The sequence below is a fragment of the Salvelinus fontinalis genome, chromosome 41, assembly GCF_029448725.1.
Source record: "Salvelinus fontinalis isolate EN_2023a chromosome 41, ASM2944872v1, whole genome shotgun sequence".
NCBI lineage: Eukaryota > Metazoa > Chordata > Actinopteri > Salmoniformes > Salmonidae > Salvelinus > Salvelinus fontinalis.
This window is the reverse complement of record NC_074705.1, coordinates 7347994-7366697: the sequence shown is the minus strand read 5'-3', so window position 1 is coordinate 7366697 and position 18704 is coordinate 7347994. Positions and strand designations below refer to the sequence as shown.

At 45.7% G+C, this 18704-nt stretch overlaps 1 protein-coding gene across 1 annotated transcript in view; it reads left to right on the top strand.

Annotated features, from left to right (window-relative positions):
- The window catches only part of LOC129840367 (heparan-sulfate 6-O-sulfotransferase 1-A-like), a 53537-nt gene extending 38937 nt beyond the window's left edge, over positions 1-14600 (top strand). Inside the window, exons 2-4 of the mRNA XM_055908185.1 lie at positions 11514-11736; positions 11854-12102; positions 12424-14600. Coding sequence (XP_055764160.1) covers positions 11514-11736; positions 11854-12102; positions 12424-12744 — 793 coding nt within the window. The 3' untranslated portion in view covers positions 12745-14600. The remainder of the gene's footprint in view (positions 1-11513; positions 11737-11853; positions 12103-12423) is intronic.
- The last annotated feature ends 4104 nt before the right edge of the window (positions 14601-18704 follow it).

The window sequence follows — 18704 nt, the reverse complement described above, 5'->3', positions numbered from 1 at the left end:
AGAGGGGGAAGACAGAGGAGTGTATAAAAGAGAGAGGGGGAAGACAGAGGAGTGTATAAAAGAGAGAGGGGGAAGACAGAGGAGTGTATAAAAGAGAGAGGGGGAAGACAGAGGAGTGTATAAAAGAGAGAGGGGGAAGACGGAGGAGTGTATAAAAGAGAGAGGGGGGAAGACAGAGGAGTGTATAAAAAGAGAGAGGGGGAAGACGGAGGAGTGTATAAAAGAGAGAGGGGGAAGACAGAGGAGTGTATAAAAGAGAGAGGGGGAAGACAGAGGAGTGTATAAAAGAGAGAGGGGGGAAGACAGAGGAGTGTATAAAAGAGAGAGGGGGAAGACGGAGGAGTGTATAAAAAGAGAGAGGGGGAAGACGGAGGAGTGTATAAAAGAGAGAGGGGGAAGACAGAGGAGTGTATAAAAGAGAGAGGGGGAAGACGGAGGAGTGTATAAAAAGAGAGAGGGGGAAGACGGAGGAGTGTATAAAAGAGAGAGGGGGAAGACTGAGGAGTGTATAAAAGAGAGAGGGGGAAGACAGAGGAGTGTATAAAAGAGAGAGGGGGAAGACTGAGGAGTGTATAAAAAGAGAGAGGGGGAAGACGGAGGAGTGTATAAAAAGAGAGAGGGGGAAGACAGAGGAGTGTATAAAAAGAGAGAGGGGGGAAGACGGAGGAGTGTATAAAAAGAGAGAGGGGGAAGACAGAGGAGTGTATAAAAGAGAGAGGGGGAAGAGTGAGGAGTGTATAAAAAGAGAGAGGGGGAAGACGGAGGAGTGTATAAAAAGAGAGAGGGGGAAGACAGAGGAGTGTATAAAAAGAGAGAGGGGGAAGACAGAGGAGTGTAATAAAAGAGAGAGGGGGAAGACAGAGGAGTGTATAAAAGAGAGAGGGGGAAGACAGAGGAGTGTATAAAAGAGAGAGGGTGAAGACAGAGGAGTGTATAAAAGAGAGAGGGGGAAGACAGAGGAGTGTATAAAAGAGAGAGGGGGAAGACAGAGGAGTGTATAAAAGAGAGAGGGAGAAGACAGAGGAGTGTATAAAAAGAGAGAGGGGGAAGACGGAGGAGTGTATAAAAGAGAGAGGGGGAAGACAGAGGAGTGTATAAAAGAGAGAGGGGGAAGACAGAGGAGTATATAAAAAGAGAGAGGGGGAAGACAGAGGAGTGTATAAAAGAGAGAGGGGGAAGACAGAGGAGTGTATAAAAAGATAGAGGGGGAAGACAGAGGAGTGTATAAAAAGAGAGAGGGGGAAGACAGAGGAGTGTATAAAAAGAGAGAGGGGGAAGACAGAGGAGTGTATAAAAGAGAGAGGGGGGAAGACAGAGGAGTGTATAAAAAGAGAGAGGGGGGAAGATGGAGGAGTGTATAAAAAGAGAGAGGGGGAAGACAGAGGAGTGTATAAAAAGAGAGAGGGGGAAGACAGAGGAGTGTATAAAAAGAGAGAGGGGGAAGACAGAGGAGTGTATAAAAGAGAGAGGGGGAAGACAGAGGAGTGTATAAAAGAGAGAGGGGGAAGACAGAGGAGTGTATAAAAGAGAGAGGGGGAAGACAGAGGAGTGTATAAAAGAGAGAGGGGGAAGACAGAGGAGTGTATAAAAGAGAGAGGGGGAAGACGGAGGAGTGTATAAAAGAGAGAGGGGGAGTGTGTGAAAAGAGAGCGAGGAGAAGAAGAAAAGTGAGTGCACAAGAGAGAAGATCCGCTTCTTTACCGCAGGGGACCTCTGAGTCACAAAGCAGAGCTGATAAACACACACACTCAACCACACACAATGTAGTCTGAACCTATCCCCGTGCGTGTACACTCACTCACACACACACACGTGCCCGTACCTAATGATTTGGCACATGGTCATAATGTTTGTGCTTGTCAAACACTCACACCCACTAACTAATGATCTCCTCCACACCCACCCCCGTCTGTTCCTCCTCTTCTCTCCTTCTTTATCTACTCTCTCTTTCTTTTCTCCTCATCAGATGACACAAAGTGCTGTCTCGATAATCCCTCGCCCCACCTGGAGGCTGTGTGTGTGTGTGTGTGTGTGTGGACTCCTGCTGAGTAGCAATACCCAGTGACCTGAAAAATAGCAGCTTCCCAGCCATCACAGACAGGGGGGGTGGGGGGGAAAGATGGAGAGAAGAAGGCAGAGAGAGCAAGGAAGAGGAGAAAGACAGAGAGAGAGAGATGCTACATTAGAATCAGTCTCTCCTCTCTTCTCCATAACATCTGAGTCTTTTAACAATCCGCACTTTCTGAGACCCACACACACACACACACATACACACACAGAGACTCTATAATTAAAAAGGCTGGCAGTTTTTGACTAGTATGATGTTTCTGTGTGCGTGAGTCATACGAAAATGTGTGTGTGATTGAAGTGGTGATGTCACTGTGTTGCGTTTGGTCTTTCACATGGCCCGTTGTCTCCTCCCTGTCACGAGCTCTTTGGTATCTCCTTCATTCCTTTGTTTTTCTCCTTCACACTATTAGTTTCATGTAAATGTCAGTCAACAGTGCCTGAAGAGAGCTTTCTGAACTCAGTCACCCACAATGCCTTTTGCCTATAGTTCAGTTTAGAGTTCGTGTGTGTTTTTATAAATAATTGTTTCTTTTGTGTTTGTCTGTTATGGCTGTGTGGGTTTGATTGGACTTCTTCTCATTAATAAGCCTGTGTCCTGACTGGTGCATGTTAAATGTCGTGTGTGTGTGTGTGTGTGTGTGTGTGTGTGTGTGTGTGTGTGTGTGTGTGTGTGTGTGTGTGTGTGTGTGTGTGTGTGTGTGTGTGTGTGTGTGTGTGTGTGTGTGTGTGTCTCCAGATTTGTTTGAGGAGTCAGTCAGTGATGTTGATATAAGCCCAGGGCCGACCTCATCATGCCTAGACACAGCTAACCAGAATGACAAGCCTTACTACAGACACAACTACAGTCCCCAATACTGCACTCATCAGAACACTGGGAGGGAGAAGAAGAGATGGGGAGGGAGGGAAGGAGAGAGAGAGAGATGGGGAAGGAGGGAGAAGAAGAGATGGGGAGGGAGAGGGTGGCCGATAGAAAGAGAGAGGAAGTCACTAGGAAAAGGAATGTTTCATCACCTCCCCCAGTGTGGAATGTTAATCGCCACAACGAGGGTAACCCTTTTGTGTGTGACTGATGATCACAGAAAGGCTCATAGACACACATCTAGAATTTAACACAGCAGCTGGCTTATTGGTTACAGAGTTGGGCCAGTAACCGAAAGGTTACCAGTTCAAACCGACAAAGTGAAAAATCTGACGTTCTTCCTTTAACCCCGACAACAGCAGCTCCCCGGACATCCAGTGTGGCAGCCCCTCACACCTCCCGTTTTAGAGGGGTTGGGTCACAAGCGGATGTCTACGTTTCGGTTGGACCTTGTGTGCAATTGACGATAAAAAAATGTTGCCCTTCAATTTAAACGTACACACACTCAAATGGTTATTCTGCAGCCTACTATGCTGGCTTCATATTACAAGTGTAGGAACAAGCTGTTGGACAGGATGGAATCGGAGTTTTGAAACCATTGCATCAATATGTTTGTCTAACTTCTCTCTCTCTGGCATCCTGTTGGTCATTTGTTGACCTCCATATCAGGTAAGTGTGTGTGTGTGTGTGTGTGTGTGTGTGTGTGTGTGTGTGTGTGTGTGTGTGTGTGTGTGTGTGTGTGTGTGTGTGTGTGTGTGTGTTCTGTTGACTGAGGTTTATTTTGCAGCACTGCTTGTTAATTAAACATGCAACGTTGTTTTAACCTTGATGCCTGGACAGAAATGAGCTGTAGAATGTGTGTGCACATACAATAACTTGCTGAGGGAGGGAGGATATGAGAGCTTGATGACAGCTGGACCACGTCAACAATAAGGACTGGGTTTGTGTGACATCATCCTTCTGCTGCTCTGGGACAACGTTGGTATCCACTGGCAACCCGGATCTAGTTGTCTGCAGTCAATGACAGTGAGTGTGAGATCTATCATTATAGAATCCATGCCCAACAAGTCTCTCACAGACAGACAGATAGACAGACAGTGTAGGTGAGATGAGGATCTGCTGGCGGGTCTGAAGTCTTGATTATTCTGCTGCGTTAATGTTTAACGTCTCGGCACACACACATATACACACACACACACACACACACACACACACACACACACACACACACACACACACACACACACACACAGTATAGTAGAAGGCTAGTTGAGACTGCAGGCCTTGACTCAGTGTGGGAGGTTTACAGCCACACACACATGCAGGGTCTTATCTGGGATTTGTTTAAGATTCCTTGGATTCTCTCTGATTCCTCCCTCATTAGTGGAATTCTGTTCTCTCGGGCTGGTTGGGTCTGGAGAGCTTCACACACACGCACGCACGCACGCACAAACGCACGCACGCACGCACGCACGCACGCACACACACACACACACACACACACACACACACACACACACACACACACACACACCATGGTTGAGTGCAGTAAGATGGGTAAGTCTGGGTCTTAGGACCAGAGGTACATAATATGAGGGAGTTGGGGATCTCTTACTCTTTTCCCTCAGCAGTCTGTATTTCTGCTCTGAGGACTTGTTTGTCTGGTTGGCAGATCTGTGTGTTTGTGTTTCTTATCATGACACCAGTGTCCTAATAATTCACCTGAATGTCCTGACAAGGTAGGGAAACAAGAACGGTTTTGAGAAGTCAGGGTTAGGGAAAATAAACGGTGTGTGTGTGTGTGTGTGTGTGTGTGTGTGTGTGTGTGTGTGTGTGTGTGTGTGTGTGTGTGTGTGTGTGTGTGTGTGTGTGTGTGTGTGTGTGTGTGTCGATTGGCCATGGTGATCAGACAATCACGAGCATTGCCAAGACGACAGCTGGGCTGGCTCGGAATTCCGGTGCATCTGATCTGGGATTGGGATCGCAGGGGAGCGTCTGCCTAGGATATATACACACACACACACACACACACACACACACACACACACACACACACACACACACACACACACACAGAGGAGGGCATCACAGGGGAGCATCTGTCTGGATCAGGGGAGGGATGAGAGGAGAGGTGAAGGGTTGATTAGGGGGGTGAGATGTCACAGGGATTAAAGAGGGGGGGGGGGATGCAGCCTCTAGTCTGAGCAGAGAGAATCAACATGTCATCAATGAACGATAACACAAAGACACTCAGCCAATCTCTTTCTCTCTCCTCTTCCCTCCCTTTTTCTCATTCCTCTTCTTTTTTGATAGCATCATGGGGAGAGGAGGAATAGAAAGCGATAGACGGGGGGGGGGGGGGGAAGACATTAGCTCATGTGAACTGAAATTACCTCTAGAAGTGTTCAGATCTATAAAGTAAAGTCGGGGTTTAAACACCGACAGAAAGCCTGAGCATGCAACTGTCTTCCTTTACAATGTAAAGCCACAGTCTGAGTTCTCCAGTTATTTCAATTAAGTTTATCCTTCGATTTGATGCTGGCCTGCTTACAGAGTGTGGCTTTAATGAGCAGATGCACATTTTCACTTCATATTATCTTTTAGTTTTCTCTCTCTCCATTTCCTCTCTCTCTCTTTCTGAGCTGTAGCCATAAGCATGTCCGTCACACTGGCCTTAATCTCTGAGTTCGCAGCTGCTATCGGCGGGTGTGTGTGTGTGTGCGTGCGTGCGTGCGTGCGTGCGTGCGCATACATATGTGTTGGGACAAATCTGACAAATCTGACCAATTCAGTGATTATGTTGGTCACCTTTGTGTGTGTGTACGTGTTCTTATGCGTATGCACGTCTGTGTGACGCCTGGAGCTCAGGTTACACTCCCAGACAAAAGGCCTCTTTCACCCTGCCCTTTATGTGAGGAAACACACACACCGCCCTGTACAAGACTGTTGCCCCTGTTGCGCAATATTTCATTATACCCCCCTTTCCTCTCCTGTCTTTCCCTTTTCCCTAGGAGTCTGTGGTTTCCCCCTCCCTCTACACAGACTCTCACACTCCCCCAGGCGTGGCTCATTAGCCCCTTCTTTAAACAGGTGGGCCATGTTTGGCAGAGACCCCCGACACAAACACGCTCACATCACTCATCCTTCCCCTCCCTCTCTCTCTCCCCAGGGAAAACCCTCAGTCCCCTGACCGAATCTCTTATCCAGCCCCAGGCTTCTCTCCGGGCCCAGGAAGCACTAGGCCGGATGGCTGTTGACTCGTCTGTCTGTCTGTAACAAGCAGATATGCATAGTGTCTAGATGGTATTTATGCCTGTAGGGCTCTTCTCTCTTTCTGCCACTCTCTTTGTCTCTTCTTTGTTTGGACTAGACTTGACTATTACCTCTTGAGGTTATTTCGGTAATAAGGTTAGGTGGGTGCTGGCGAGGGGGCAGACAGACTGTCTTATCGGATTGGTTTAGGGGATCATCCCCTTGTTAAGTAAGTATGTAGTATCTTATAGAACAGTGTTTAAACACACTCACCATGCCTACCTTTTCCATGCCACGGACAGACTAGTGATAATACTACGGAAGGAAGGAAGGAAGGAAGGAAGGAAGGAAGGAAGGAAGGAAGGAAGGAAGGAAGGAAGGAAGGGGGAGGAAGATGAGGGGAGGTCTATAGTGTTTAAATGTTAAATATCTTATCACTCCAATTTCACACTCCCGTCTCCAGCCACGATATGACACACACTAATCCTGGCCTGAGGGGAAGGGGTGTGCGTGTGTCACTAACGCCATCTGTCACTCTGTTAACCTCATTAAGCAGTCCTTGATTACCCCAACCTACCTTAAAGCCAGTCAGTCACTCACCTCTCCCCTACTGCCTTTAACTCCCTCTTCATCCCTACCCTAACGCTGTGTGTGTGTGTGTGTGTGTGTGTGTGTGTGTGTGTGTGTGTGTGTGTGTGTGTGTGTGTGTGTGTGTGTGTGTGTGTGTGTGTGTGTGTGTGTGTGTGTGTGTGTGTGTGTGTTTGCTGGGGAAAATACCTAAAACAAGCTGTTTCTTGCTGCTTGCCTGCCCCAGATACTGAGGTCAAGGGAATCAGTTTACACACACCCTGATGACATGGGCTGATATCATCAGAATGAACAGCTAGTACATTCCATTGGCTCCGACTCCCACAGTCTGAGAGGCCTGAGGAGAGGCGACAGGCCAAGGGCTTTCCCTAGAAAGAACTACACACACACACACACACACACACATTGATACTTTTCACATACACACATATTTGGTTATGGTTACAGGAATAAATGTTGGCAGTTCACTCTTGCTCTCCGCCTCTCTCTCTTCATGTGTAAATATGAGTTTGGATTGACTTATCTCTGCCGCCAAAGAAATAAGCAGCTTAATACAGCTCCAGCCAGACAGACAGTGTGCGGATGTTTCCCTTTCCTTGCTTAGAGGGGAAATGTCTTTTGACGGTAGGTGAGGACAAAAACGTTTGGGAGAAATGTTTTCTCCGCATATTTCTTTTTTTTTCATGCAGAATGTTGCAGTGATTTGAGTAAGATGACAAGAGAGAGATGATAGAGAGAGAAACAGGAAGAAGACAGGGAGATAGGATAGAGAGAGAAACAGGAAGAAGACAGGGAGATAGGATAGAGAGAGAAACAGGAAGAAGACAGGGAGGTAGGATAGAGAGAGAAACAGGAAGAAGACATGGAGGTAGGATAGAGAGAGAACCAGGAAGAAGAAATGGAGGTAGGATAGAGAGAGAAACAGGAAGAAGAATGGGAGGTAGGATAGAGAGAGAAACAGGAAGAAGAATGGGAGGTAGGATAGAGAGAGAAACAGGAAGAAGAATGGGAGGTAGGATAGAGAGAGAAACAGGAAGAAGACAGGGAGGTAGGATAGAGAGAGAAACAGGAAGAAGAATGGGAGGTAGGATAGAGAGAGAAACAGGAAGAAGAATGGGAGGTAGGATAGAGAGAGAAACAGGAAGAAGAATGGGAGGTAGGATAGAGAGAGAAACAGGAAGAAGACAGGGAGGTAGGATAGAGAGAGAAACAGGAAGAAGAAAGGGAGGTAGGATAGAGAGAGAAACAGGAAGAAGAATGGGAGGTAGGATAGAGAGAGAAACAGGAAGAAGAATGGGAGGTAGGATAGAGAGAGAAACAGGAAGAAGAATGGGAGGTAGGAGAGAGAGAGAAACAGGAAGAAGACAGGGAGGTAGGATAGAGAGAGAAACAGGAAGAAGAAAGGGAGGTAGGATAGAGAGAGAAACAGGAAGAAGAAAGGGAGGTAGGATAGAGAGAGAAACAGGAAGAAGAAAAGGAGGTAGGATAGAGAGAGAAACAGGAAGAAGACAGGGAGGTAGGATAGAGAGAGAAACAGGAAGAAGACAGGGAGGCAGGATAGAGAGAGAAACAGGAAGAAGAAAAGGAGGTAGGATAGAGAGAGAAACAGGAAGAAGAAAGGGAGGTAGGATAGAGAGAGAAACAGGAAGAAGAAAGGGAGGTAGGATAGAGAGAGAAACAGGAAGAAGACATGGAGGTAGGATAGAGAGAGAAACAGGAAGAAGAAAAGGAGGTAGGATAGAGAGAGAAACAGGAAGAAGAAAGGAAGGTAGGATAGAGAGAGAAACAGGAAGAAGAAAAGGAGGTAGGATAGAGAGAGAAACAGGAAGAAGACAGGGAGGTAGGATAGAGAGAGAAACAGGAAGAAGAAAAGGAGGTAGGATAGAGAGAGAAACAGGAAGAAGAAAGGAAGGTAGGATAGAGAGAGAAACAGGAAGAAGAAAAGGAGGTAGGATAGAGAGAGAAACCGGAAGAAGACAGGGAGGTAGGATAGAGAGAGAAACAGGAAGAAGACAGGGAGATAGGATAGAGAGAGAAACAGGAAGAAGACAGGGAGGTAGGATAGAGAGAGAAACAGGAAGAAGAAAGGGAGGTAGGATAGAGAGAGAAACAGGAAGAAGAAAATGAGGTAGGATAGAGAGAGAAACAGGAAGAAGAAAAGGAGGTAGGATAGAGAGAGAAACAGGAAGAAGACAGGGAGGTAGGATAGAGAGAGAAACAGGAAGAAGAAAAGGAGGTAGGATAGAGAGAGAAACAGGAAGAAGACAGGGAGGTAGGATAGAGAGAGAAACAGGAAGAAGACAGGGAGGTAGGATTGAGAGAGAAACAGGAAGAAGACAGGGAGGTAGGATAGAGAGAGAAACAGGAAGAAGAAAAGGAGGTAGGATAGAGAGAGAAACAGGAAGAAGACAGGGAGATAGGATAGAGAGAGAAACAGGAAGAAGAATGGGAGGGAGGATAGAGAGAGAAACAGGAAGAAGACAGGGAGGTAGGATAGAGAGAGAACAGGAAGAAGAAAGGGAGGGAGGATAGAGAGAGAAACAGGAAGAAGAATGGGAGGGAGGATAGAGAGAAAGGGAAAGGAAGGGGGATGGACAGATAAGAGAGTGGGGATGGAGGGTGAGGAGAAGGATAAAGAGGGACGGAGAATAAAGTGAGAGAGAAAAAGAGGGAGACAGGGAGAGGAGGGAGGAGAGCAAGAGAGAAGCCAGAGGTTTGTGTTCTGGAGCAGGAAGCTGAGATTTCCTCAGTAGACAAGCGCTGTGTGTTTCCTTAAGATAACATGGAGACCTGCACTGGTAGAACACACATACACACACACACACACACACACACACACACACACACACACACACACACACACACACACACACACACACACACACACACACACACACACACACACACACACACACACACACACACACACACACACACACACACACACACACACACACACACACACACACACACACACACACACACACACAAACACTCCAGTAGCTGATCCCACTGCAGGCGGCTTCAAGCCAGGGTTGAAAGCAGATTGAATTCCTTGCCGGATATTTTTTCCTTTATATTATTATGCAACAAAGACAACAACGTTGCATAGATGCATTTCTTTATTTCGTTGTGTTTTTTTTGTAGCTGGTGATATGGCTGAGCCTTCTGATGGCTTTTCTCATTAGAACAGAAGCCATAACTTTGATAAATCACTCCGGCTCCTGGCCTCCGCTGCTCTCACTGGATTACAAAACTAATTGAACATTCTTCTTCTTCGCCCACTCTTTCTCTCCTCATATTTCTCCCTCTTTCTCCTTCTCTTTCCTTGTTACTTACTCTAGCTCACGTTCTCTCACTTTCTCAGTCAATATACTGTGTGTGTGTGTGTGTGTGTGTGTGTGTGTGTGTGTGTGTGTGTGTGTGTGTGTGTGTGTGTGTGTGTGTGTGTGTGTGTGTGTGTGTGTGTGTGTGTGTGTGTGTGTGTGTGTGTGTGTGTGTGTGTGTGAGAGAGAGAAACATGTGCGGTAATCAAGGACTGTACTGTAAAGGGGACTTTTCTGTGAGTAATACTGGCTTCTTCTAATGAGGGGATGGGGAGTTGGTGTGCATGTGTGTCTGTGAGATTCTTCAAAGATCAGACTCCATTCCCCTTGTTGTGATGCCCTCTCCCTGACCGTGCGCGTGTGTGTACGTGTGTGCGTGTGCGTGTGCGTGTGTGTGTGTACGTGTGTGTAGCCCATTCCATAAATTCCTGTCGGGAGCTCTGAGTTATGTGTAGACATTGATGATGTGGTACAACCAGTAGGACAGGATGAGGAGTGTCTCTACACCACGATGGAGTCAACACAATAACACATCACAGGAAAAACATCCTCTCTCTAATGGGCACACACACACACACACACACACCGGTCTGTCAGGTGGCTCAGTGGGGTTCGTCTTCCTCTAGAGTATCAACCCTGCTGTTGAGAGATGACTCATACTGCATCTGGGGATTGTGTGTGTGTGTGTGTGTGTGTGTGTGTGTGTGTGTGTGTGTGTGTGTGTGTGTGTGTGTGTGTGTGTGTGTGTGTGTGTGTGTGTGTGTGTGTGTGTTTGTGTGTGTGTGTGTGTGTGTGTGTGTGTGTGTGTGTGTGTGTGCGCATGAGAGATTGTGTGTGTGAGTGAGGGTGTTTGTACTGTGATGTGCCTGTGCCAGCAGATTCCTGCACCGTAGCCTGAACACTGACCCTAGCCAATCTGTCTGTCTCTATCCCCCGCCTCTCTCTCTCTCTCTCTTCCCCCTCTCTCTCTTCCCCCTCTCCCCCCTCTCTCTCCCTCCTCCCCCCCTCTCTCTATCATTTTCCCTCTCTCTCTCTTGCCCCCTCTCTCTTCCCCCGCTCTCTCTCTTCCCCATCTCTCTCCCCCCTCTCTCTCTCTCCCCCGTCTCTCTCCCCATCTCTCTCTCCCCCGTCACTCTCTCACCCCTTCTCTCTCCTTCCTCTCTCTCCCCCTCACTCTCTCTCTCCCCCCCCCCTCTCTCTCTCTCTCTCCCCGCTCTCTCTCCCCTCCTCTCTCTCTCTTCCCTCCTCTCTCTTCCCCCTAGTTCCAATTAGTTTTATTTCCCAGGGAAATAGTAACAAACCATTGCAAACACTGCCACCCTTTGGCTATTTGTGGAACTACACAGTAAGTTATATCAGTACATCCAGTATGTCTAACCTCTCTCTCTCCCTCATCCCTCTTCTCTCTCCTCTTTTAGGAAATTCTACTACATAACCCTCTTAAGGGACCCAGTGTCTCGGTACCTCAGCGAATGGAGACACGTCCAGAGGGGCGCGACGTGGAAGACCTCATTACACATGTGTGACGGACGAACCCCTACGCCGGAGGAACTACCAGCCTGCTACGAGGGTTCTGATTGGTCAGGATGTACCTTGCAGCAGTTCATGGACTGTCCTTATAACCTGGCCAATAACAGACAGGTGAAAGACTAATGAATGGACACACACACACACACATACACATTTGGATAGAATAGACTCATTTTATGGTCCACACAATGTTGAAATGTACTAACCTACCCTTACCTTTTTCTATAGGTTCGTATGCTAGCGGACCTGAGCCTGGTAGGCTGCTACAACATGTCTACAGTCCCAGAGCAGAGGCGTTCTCAGCTGTTATTAGACTCTGCTAAGAAGAACCTGAGGGACATGGCCTTCTTTGGCCTGACAGAGTACCAGAGGAAAACCCAGTTCCTGTTTGAGCGCACCTTCAGACTGAGGTTCATACGCCCCTTTATGCAGTACAACAGCACCAGAGCGGCCGGAGTGGATTTGGACAACACTACGGTGTGTGTGTGTGTGTGTGTGTGTGTGTGTGTGTGTGTGTGTGTGTGTGTGTGTGTGTGTGTGTGTGTGTGTGTGTGTGTGTGTGTGTGTGTGTGTGTGTGTGTGTGTGTGTGTGTGTGTGTGTGTGTGTGTGTTGCCATTTGGAATATGTTATCACACCAGGATACTATGCTGTTTTCAGAGTTTTCCACCATATTGGCTGTACTTGGTTGGTAAATTGTTGAACAAAGTTGAACAGACAATTCCACACCATCCACAGATGTTTGCATCAGGAGTGGACTGTAAGCTGACATGCTCCCTCCCTCTCTCTCTGTACTCCAGGTGCAGCACATCGAGGAGCTGAATGAGCTTGACATGGCGCTGTATGATTATGCCAGAGACCTGTTCCAGCAGAGATACCAGTACACCAGGCAGCAGGAACGACGGCTACAACGACTCAGGACCCACAACCAGAATCACAACGGTCAGAGGTTAGGGGTCGAGGGTCAAGGACTGGGAGTGGGCCTGTGGCCTTCTAGATCCAAACTAAACCCTGAACCAGGGGAGGGAGAAGTGGACCCAGAAGAAGGGGGGAGAACAGAGGAGGTGGGAGGGAGGATATCGACGGAAGACTATATGAACCAGATAATTAATCGTTGGTAATGCACACACACTCATCGGAGGTTAGAGGTCAGGAGTGAAAGTGTATAGGGTAGTTCTGGAGACTGAAGTAGAGGAATGGATTGAATGTCGCTGACAACCGACTTTCATCGTTCCCTCTCTCTCGCTCTCCCTCGCCTCCTCTCTCCCTCTTTGTCTCTCTGGTACCCCACGTAAAGTGCACGGTGAAAAAAACTATAGTGGGGAAACTCCCAGAAATCCCTTGCAAAGGACCTCTTTACTTCCTGGATGTATAGCTCCAATCCGAGAGCATAGCTTTGAACCATTGGACAGAAAGTTTTCCATTGGCTGAGCTGAACCAAGAAAATGAAAATGTAATATTTACAGAAAAAAAGAATACGTAAAGCAAGAGTTGGACAATGTATAAAAAGCTTTTTGCTTGGAAATCAGCCACCATTTCAGACATGGGCGGCAGGTAGCCTAATGGTTAGAGTGTTGGACTAGTAACCAATTGGTTGCAAGATCGAATCCCTAAGCTGACAAGGTAAAAATCTGTCGTTCTGCCCCTGAACAAGGCAGTTAACCCACTGTTCCTAGGCCATCATTGAAAATAAGAATTTGTTCTTAACTGACTTGCCTAGTTAAATCAAGGTAATATAAATAAATGAACATGTGTCTTAATGACGCAATTCTCATTTTAGAACTACTATGTTTATTATTATATCGTTTTTATGTGTTTTTTTTAAAGCAGCATTGTAATGACACTGAGACCAATGTTACTGCCTAAAGAAACAAGTGATTCTTTTATTTGTATGTTTTTTAAAGGAAATGTAACCGATAGATGGACGTACCGTGGACCATAGCCATTATTTCAACATTATGGGGACATTATGCATATATGTGTGTAGACAACTGCGTAACAATCCATCCAAATGACATCCTATTCCCTTTTGTGGGGCACTACTTCCATTCCAACACCCTATTATTCCGTGTGTAGTGCGCTACTTCTGACACCCTATTCCCTATACAGTGCACTACATGTTATCAGAGCCCTATGTGGCCCTATAAGGAATAGGGTGTAGTTTGAGACGTGGCCATGGATGTGATGAATGTTAGAGCTGATCTGATGCAGTGTAAATGGAACTGAGCCCAACCCTACTTCTGATTGGTAGTTAGTGCCTCTCAGGACAGGCATGATGACTATTAGACCTGATATTTCAGGCTCACACAACTTTTCTGACTACTTTTCCACTGTGTTTCTGTGTGTGTCTGTCTGTGTGCACATACACATGTAAATAGTGTAAATAGTGTGTCTGCATTTGTAAATATCCTGTGTGATTGTGTGTGAGATAGAGAGAATTGCAGTAGCATTGCTGTGTGATTGACTTGCTATATGACCGATCTCTTGCCATAGTGTCAGAGGGCTGAATGGGAACCCTTTTCATTTATTCTTAACATGGAGGGAGAGACACACGCACACAGAGACAAATGCTTGAGGTAGACGTTTCCTTTAACCGTAGGTCACCTTGATATCTGACTCTGTATCACTCCCACTCCCATGTCCAAAATAACACACACACATTATTATGTCAACTACAGCACTACTCAGCGATGGTAACGCTTTTGGAGTCCCTCAAACTGAAATTATACCAGGTCATACTGCTATAAACTTTCTTTACAATCATATCGCTTACACTAGTGTCTTAAATATTTCTGTTGAATGAAATTGAATAGTTTCCATCACAAACGTTTACTTCCTGTGTGTCTCAACTTGTTCTTTGAATGTTCTGCCGATGGTGTCCCGTTCCCACTATCAGTGTCATTCAGGAAATGATCTTATGATTGCAATAACGGATCATCAAACCACCAATTAAAATATTCAATTTTTGTAAAAACTGTCCTTTGTTTTTGTGTTATTATTTCCAACATTGGTGCACTCATATATACTGTATATGATATACTTTCTCTCTCTGGTTCTTTTTCTTACTCAGACACACATGCACACACACACACACACACACAGTGTAAAACTGCAGAACCTTGACCTCATAAAACAGCCTGTTCCCTCTTAATAACTGCCTTGGTCCTGTCAACACTGATCTACTGTCTAATTCAATCTACACACATGTGAACACACACCTCCATCCAAGGCCAGCCGGAACAGCCTGTGGCTTGAGTGGAGGGGAGTAAATTACACTTCATGTCCTTGGTGGATTGAGGAGAGGAGGAGGAAGAGTGGGTGGGGTAGAAGGAGCCAGGATGAGGCAGAGAGGGTAAGGGATCACGTAGAGCCAGGTCATTAGAGGTGAGATGTCAATAACAACACTTGATGCCCTTCATGGAGCAAGGACAGGACAGGGAGCCAGGGAAGAGCAGTTCTAAGCAGCCTCATTATACATTTTTTTAAATCATTTTTAATTTAACTAGGCAAGTCAGTTAAGAACAAATTCTTATTTACAAGGACTGCCTAACACAGACAACACTGGGCCAATTGTGCACTGCCCTATGGGACTACCAATCACAGCCAGATGTGATAAAGCCTGGATTCGAACCAGGTACTATAGTAACGCCTCTTGCACTGAGATGCAGTGCCTTTGACCACTGTGCCACTCAGTAGCCCAATATAACAACCTAGTGATCTTTGATTGATTGATTTTATTTGCCAGTTTAAAAAACACAAGGATACCTACATTTTAAAAACAATAACGGGGAAGTAAGAGACTTATTTCCGTTGTAGTCCCAAAAGTGCACGGACCTCTAACAGCACAGGGCTGAACAATATTTCCCTGGATAGAGAGTACATGGTGGACTATACTAAACTCCATGTCTATAATCTCTGATTGGCCCTTTGTGTCAATACACACAAACCCTGAGTCGCTGTCATTCCAAGAGCAGACAAGTAAAACTAGCAGTAATGGGTGAGATGCAGCGGACTGGAATACAAGAGATAACGGCTTAGGAGCAACTCTCCTATCTATCACGTGTGGATTCTTCTGTAGGACAATGAAAAACAGGCCATACCGGGACTTACCATCTCATCAGAGCCCCAGCCATCCTACGAGGTCGAGGCTAAATCGTACCCCTGTGACACTGAGTTTATAGAGGGTCCTTATAAAGAACATAGCCCAGAGTCTGTGTGTCTGTATTGCTCGTTAATGTCAAATAAATATACAGTAGAGCCCCACTGACACCCAGAGATTTATACTGTCCAGTCTATCTGGCCATGACCCATAGCTTGTCCTCTTGGACCCTCGATTGAATTACCATTCATCAGACATTTATAGACACACACATACACCTAATGGGAAAGCAGATGTGGGTTCGGCTGAGTCAATGGAAGCTATATGGATTACAAGTTAGAGATGGGCCGTAACGTGTTTCTCTTATATGTGATTTAATATGTTGAATAATATTAAAATGATATGCCAATATATCATCAATAACTGGGACTAGTCAAGATTAATACCAAATACAACTGCCTCCTTCTCCTCTCTACAGGTTCATGTTAATGATAGTGTTCCCCGCTTCACTCGTGGTGAATTAGCTTCATGTTGGGGACCTCTCCTCACCTCATTATACTGACATGGAGACTTAAATTAGCAAGGACTCACATGAAACCAAAGACACACACACACACACACACACACACAGTAGAGTGTGTTAATATTAATGTGAGTGAGTTTAATTGGGGTTGTTTGCACAGGGCTGGTCCTGTGTGTAACCTATAAAATGGCAGTCGTGCGAGGTGCGACAGCAGCCAGAGAGAACGTTGACCTCCCACCCCAGGGACGCCATTTTGTATTTGACCCCAAAGATGACAGCCACCTCCCATAATTCATCTGGAGACATCACCTTCCTGACAGACAAACGGCCCCTGTGGGGAGTGTGTGTGTGCGTGCATTTGTGCAGGCATGTGTTTATGGGGGAGGAGGGCATGTGTGGTGTGTGTATTGGTGTGTGTGAAGGTCAGGTCTGACAGGATAATTAATGGACCAGCTCTTTTTTGTATTAATATTAAATCAAACCATTGAGCTAGTACAGTCCCTCAGGAACTGACCCTCTCTCCTCTGTAATTTCTAAAGCAGACGGGCTGCAGACTGCAGTCCGGTTACCTACCCTTCCCACAGCTGGTGGCCTGGTGCAGTCACAATAACCTGTAGATTATGTAAATGTCTTTGTCTATATTCTGTCTGTATATTTTTTCTATTGCTAGCAGCAGCACTTTACTAAGTAAAATTCTGGGTATGTGAAAATGGACTTGGCAAATGAAGGTGATTCTGATGTGTGCACCATAGAGATAGATAGAGGCACTGTAGAGCCCAAAAGCCTGTTTGTTTGTTTGTTTGTTTGTTTGTGTGTGTTTTTGTGTGTGTGTGTTTTTGTGTGTGTGTGTTTTTGTTTTTGTGTGTGTGTGTTTTTGTGTGTGTGTGTTTTTGTTTTTGTGTGTGTGTGTGTTTTTGTGTGTGTGTGTGTGTGTGTGTGTGTGTGTGTGTGTGTGTGTGTGTGTGTGTGTGTGTGTCCTTGCTAAGGGCAGTGCCATTGAGAGGGTAGCGAGTACAGCCCAGTACATCACTGGGGTATAGCTCTCTGCCACCCAGGACCTCTATACCAAGCGGTGTCTGAGGAATCCCCTAAAAATTGTTAAAGACTCCAGCCACCCAAGTCATAGACTGTACCGGAGTGCAAAGTCTGGGACCAAAAGGCTCCTGAACAACTTCTACCTCCAAGTCATAAGACTGCTGAACCAGTTAATCAAATGGCTACCCTGACCATCTGCATTGACCCCCTTTTTATTTGCACTGACTCTATGCACACTCACTGGACTCTACCCACACACTCACACATACTACACTGACACTCAAACACAGACAAGACTACATACGACTACATATGCTCACGCACACAAAACATACACACCCACATGCATATTGACGCCACACACACACAAACAAACGTTCACACTCTTCACATATGCTGCTGCTACTCTGTTATCTTTCCTGATTGCCTAGTCACTTTTACCAACCTACATGTACATTTTACATCAATTACCTCAACTACCTCATACCCCTGCACATTGACTCAGTACTGGTACTCCATGTATATAGTCTCATTATTGTTATTTGATTGTGTTACTATTTCCTTTTTTGATAATTTGTCTTTCTTTTTAACTTTTTAACTAAATGACTCGAAAAGTAATCATTTCATGGTAAAGTCTACACCTGTTGTATTCGGCGCATGTGACAAATAAAAATGTATTTAATTTGATTACTTTCACCATTTTGAAGTAGTCAACTGCGTGGGGCTTGCTATAGGTTAAGGAATGATTCCACATAATTCCAACCAGGTCATCAGGAAGGATCAGCCAATGAATTGTACTCGTGAGCAAACATTCCATAACTGCAGGTGGCAGTAAATCACCAGCCTTGGCTTTATGCCTGTTCAAACAACACACTCCAGGTGGCAGTATAGACCCTTTCAGTTTGTTAACCAACTCATATAAGCAGTAGTAGAAGAAAATTGACTACTTCTAAATGGAGATGGCTTCAATGGTGCTACCCATTCTCTCACAGACACAATGTTGAGTCCTCTTTAACTATATGGTGTGCACTTGGCTCAATCACTTCCCCTCGTGGTGGAAACTTCCTCTATAGGCCAGGGTTCTCTTACAACTTTGGTTCTGGAGAGCTACTGGGTGTGCAGGGTTTCATTCCAGCCCTGCAGTAACCCACCTGATTCAATTAATTATGGTCCAGAGAGAAGATGGTGTATAGGGACATGGGAATAATATTGCTTTAGTTTGATTTATTTAACTAGGCAAGTCAGTTAAGAGAACAAATTATTATTTACAATGATGGCCTACCCTATAAGGGCATTCAAGTACAAATCATTGATTCTGATGATAAAATACAAGTGGAAAGTCTAGCAATTCATTGGAAGTTATCTGAATACGTGGAGTGTTGACTTAGTTTTGGTACATTAGATGCGGAGAAGGAACTATTTCC